General features: G+C 42.7%; 1 protein-coding gene across 1 annotated transcript; it reads right to left on the minus strand.

The window, feature by feature from the left end:
- Nucleotides 1-3,771, minus strand: mlnr (motilin receptor). The gene is made up of 3 exons (XM_034098027.2): nucleotides 3,726-3,771; nucleotides 2,158-2,985; nucleotides 1-308 (listed from the first exon to the last, which is right to left on the minus strand). Exons 2-3 carry the CDS (start codon nucleotides 2,939-2,941, stop codon nucleotides 1-3), a joined length of 1,092 nt encoding a protein of 363 aa, XP_033953918.1. The 5' UTR covers nucleotides 2,942-2,985; nucleotides 3,726-3,771.

The following is a 3,771-nucleotide window of genomic DNA, read 5'->3' on the forward strand; positions in this document are numbered from 1 at the left end:
TCAGACCCCAGTCAGGCTCTCATTCAGGGTGGAGATGTGGTCGATCACGCAAAGCTGCCTCTGGCCGTGGCGGGCTTGTATTTGCCGCTGGTGCAGCAGGAACAGGCGTTTGGCCGCGGCCCGGTATTTCCGGGACATGAGGTTGTAGAGGACGGGGTTGATGGAGGCGCTAAGGTAGCACAGCACCATGGAGGCCATGTTGAAGTTCTGGCTCAACATGGCCGTCTCGTAGTCGTCCACCTGGGCAAACAGGTTCCTGCCAATGTGATAGGGCAGCCAACAGATGATGAAGGCCAGCACCACCACTGCTGAGGGGGAATACAGTTAGGAGAGGGAAATTAGTTTAAAGGAATAGTTTGACTTTTTGTGAAAAACGCTAAGATGAACAGCTATTCTTGCTTTGTCAGAAGTTTAAATAAAAATAAGAAACGTTTGAATTGACAATACACAAATGAAATGCAAGCAAATACAATACCACATGTTTTCTTATTGCCCATAAAGCCAAATGTAGAGCTTTAAATGTGATAGGATCAATACACACTAATCTTACATGAGGAATAAACAATATTATAGCATCTCTCACAGATTATAATGTATTCTGGTTTTGTTAATAATAATACGTTAATAAAAAAACGTGTCTCGATCTTTGAGCACAGTATGATTTATGTTCTATGGTCACCCTTGACTTTCATTAATGACCAGCGGCAATAAACATCAAAGGAACCTATCTTTAAACCCACACACACACACACACACACACACACACACACACACACACACACACACACACACACACACACACACACACACACACACACACACACACACACACACACACACACACATCCTCCCTCGCTCCCTTAAGTGATGCTCTCCTGCAATTGGCCCTGGCAACAATGAAGTCATATCTTCACAACACAGGCAACTGACCAAGCTAATTAGATCATAAACGCAGCTGAAATCTTTTCCAAAAAATAACTTAAATGTATTTAGAATTTAAAAGATAGAAATGTCAGCACAGAGTGAGGTAATCCCTGACTCACTGCTATTGGTTTAGAAGTCCCTGCAAATAAAATGGCCATCAATTTGTCTAATGGAGCCAGTCATATCTGGAAAGATGATAAAAGTTCGTTAAATAATTAAAAGAGAGGTTTGTCTGGCCTAAACAAGACTAATTATTTGTGAATAAACTGATCCATTAGTCGAAGACCTACATAATGGACAGAGTGAACAGATGATCATTGAGTGACTCCTGGGATGTGTGACGCCAGCGTAATACAAAAGGAGCCCAGGAGTATGGGAGCATTTACATTTCCATTATGGTGATTGATGAAGACCTCTGATGACAATCCAATTTGGGATTCAACAAATGTGGATACAAATGGCAGCAAGTAGGACAACATGGGCTCTGTGCAGCGTGTGCTCAGCTAATGAACTGCCTTTATATCCTAATGGATACATCATGATTCAATATTTGGTTAATTCAGATTGGACTGGCCATGGCACTTTACTATCAAACAGGGTGCAATAAGCCAGAGCTGCGTATTACGCCAATCAGCATGTGCAGAGCATGTATAGCCTCAGACAAAACAGAATTATTATCAAGCTTGCAATTCTTAAACCTGCCGGATAAAAGCAACACAATTCCCTGTGAAAACAATTAAAAAAAAGCTGGAATTAGGTTTAATTTTGTACAAATCAATATATATTATAACTAGCTTAATTCGCTAAAGCAAACACAATAGAGGCGGTGCAGTAAACAAGATATTATTGATTCTCCGTCAGCTTATTATATTGCAACAGCAACAATGAAAGTTAGATTGATTGTATAAAAGAGATGGATTTATGCTTTAGGCTTTTGCTACAAATAACGTTCCTGGGAATGAAATTCAGAGAAAGGTTTTTGAAAGTATAGGAAATAAGTATAAACCCACTGCTCCTCCTACTAGGATGGGTTAAATGCAGAGGTAAAATGTCACTGTGTGTGCTGTGTGCATGTATGTGTGACCATTAAAGAGGATTTCATCCTCCAATTCTATCTATCTATATATCTATCTATCTATCTATCTATCTATCTATCTATCTATCTATCTATCTATCTATCTATCTATCTATCTATCTATCTGTCTGTCTGTCTATCTGTCTGTCTGCACTCACCCAGGATCTTGACTGTTTGCCTGTGAGACCGCTCTCGGGACAAAGCGCAGGGGCCTTGCAGGTCCATTTTGCTTTTCCACAACTTGCATCCAATGGAGCCATAGAGGAAGATGAGGCAGAGCATGGGGCAGAAAAAGTAGGTGGTGGACACCCAGAGCATGATGTGCAGCTTCCCGGAACTGATGGCGTAGTTGCTGTGCTTGCACTGCCCCGTGTTGTAGTCCGGGTGTGTATCGTTGTCATACTCCACCCCAACGAGGAAGAGCGTTGGAGCGGCGGACACCAGGGCAAAGACCCACAGGGCGAATATGATGTACTGGACCCTGCGTCGGGTCACCAACGCCTTGCTCCTGAGGGGGAAGCTGATGGCCAGGTAGCGCTCGATGCTCAGGGCCGTGATGTGCAGGATGGTGGCCGAGGTGCAGCCTTCGAAGATGTAGTGATAGAAGCGACACACCACCTCCCCGAAAAGCCAGGGCACGTACTTCCACAGGCGGTAAAGGTCAAAGGGCAGGCAGAGGAATATGATGAGGTCGGACACCGCCATGCTGGACAGGTAGAGGTTGGTGGTGGTCTTCATGTCCTTGAAGTGCTGGATGATGAGGATGGTCATGGTGTTGCCGGTCACCCCGATGATGAAGATGAGGATGCAGATGACAGTGACAGGGATGAGGGTGGAGGTGGGGAAGAGGGAGCCCTCGTAGTGATGGTCGTCTATGTTCAACTGGTCCATGGCCTCTGCTCCCCCCGCATTAAGGTCCACCTGGGGTCTGGTCCAGGGCATGCCCACTGTCACTGAGTGTTGGCACAGCAAAGGGGGAATCAAGACTTAAACAAGGAGAGAGAAATGAAACCATTAAAGGACTAAACTGGGGTTTCTTTTAAACTTCACTATATTTAGACATTTCTCCTGTCAGGGTTTATCATTTTTTGTAGTTTTGTATTAATTTCACCTGGATTCATCTTCTTATTTATAGAACATTTCAAGCAGTTGGACTACCTACGTTGTAAATGTATTATCTTTTCGATTTACACACTACATCTATTGCGTGTCTGGCCGTCCTGGGAGAGGGATCTGTTGCTCTCCCTGAGGTTTCTTAAATGTTTCCCCCATTAACTGTGGGGTTTCTTTGCAAGTGTTTCCTTGTCTGATGTTGGGGTCCAAGAACAGAAGGTGTTGTCTCCATATTCTGTACAAACTCTAAAGTCCACTGAGACACATGTAAAATGTGTGATTTTGGGCTATATAAATACACTTTGATTGATTGAGACCAATGATCATAAGGTATACCTTCTTTCATTTTGATCATTTAAACGTGAATTTAAATAATCGCACCCCATTTCATTCTAGCAAAAGTGTTGACTACAGAACTCAAATGCTAGAACTTTTGAATGGAAACTGGTAGATGGCTTTTTTCTTTAAAAGAATGTTAAATACAACAACAATATAAAGTAAAAGCAGGTTGTAGTAGAATGAATTAAACATGAATTTGATGCTCGTTTAACTTTTATACCTAAAAGTAGAAACAACATCCGTGTGTGGAATAAATAATGGCTGTTCACTTTACCTGTGAAACTCAGCTGGATCTCCTAAAAACGTTTTCTTGGTCTCTG

This window comes from Pseudochaenichthys georgianus, chromosome 13 (assembly GCF_902827115.2).
Source record: "Pseudochaenichthys georgianus chromosome 13, fPseGeo1.2, whole genome shotgun sequence".
NCBI classification, from domain to species: domain Eukaryota; kingdom Metazoa; phylum Chordata; class Actinopteri; order Perciformes; family Channichthyidae; genus Pseudochaenichthys; species Pseudochaenichthys georgianus.

Bases quoted from the DNA above. Each gene is read 5' to 3' on its own strand.
- mlnr (XM_034098027.2), bottom strand. From the start codon at position 2,941: ATGCCCTGGACCAGACCCCAGGTGGACCTTAATGCGGGGGGAGCAGAG. The intron at 309-2,157 runs GTGAGTGCAGAC...ATTCCCCCTCAG, and splicing joins GCAAACAGTCAAGATCCTGG to CAGTGGTGGTGCTGGCCTTC.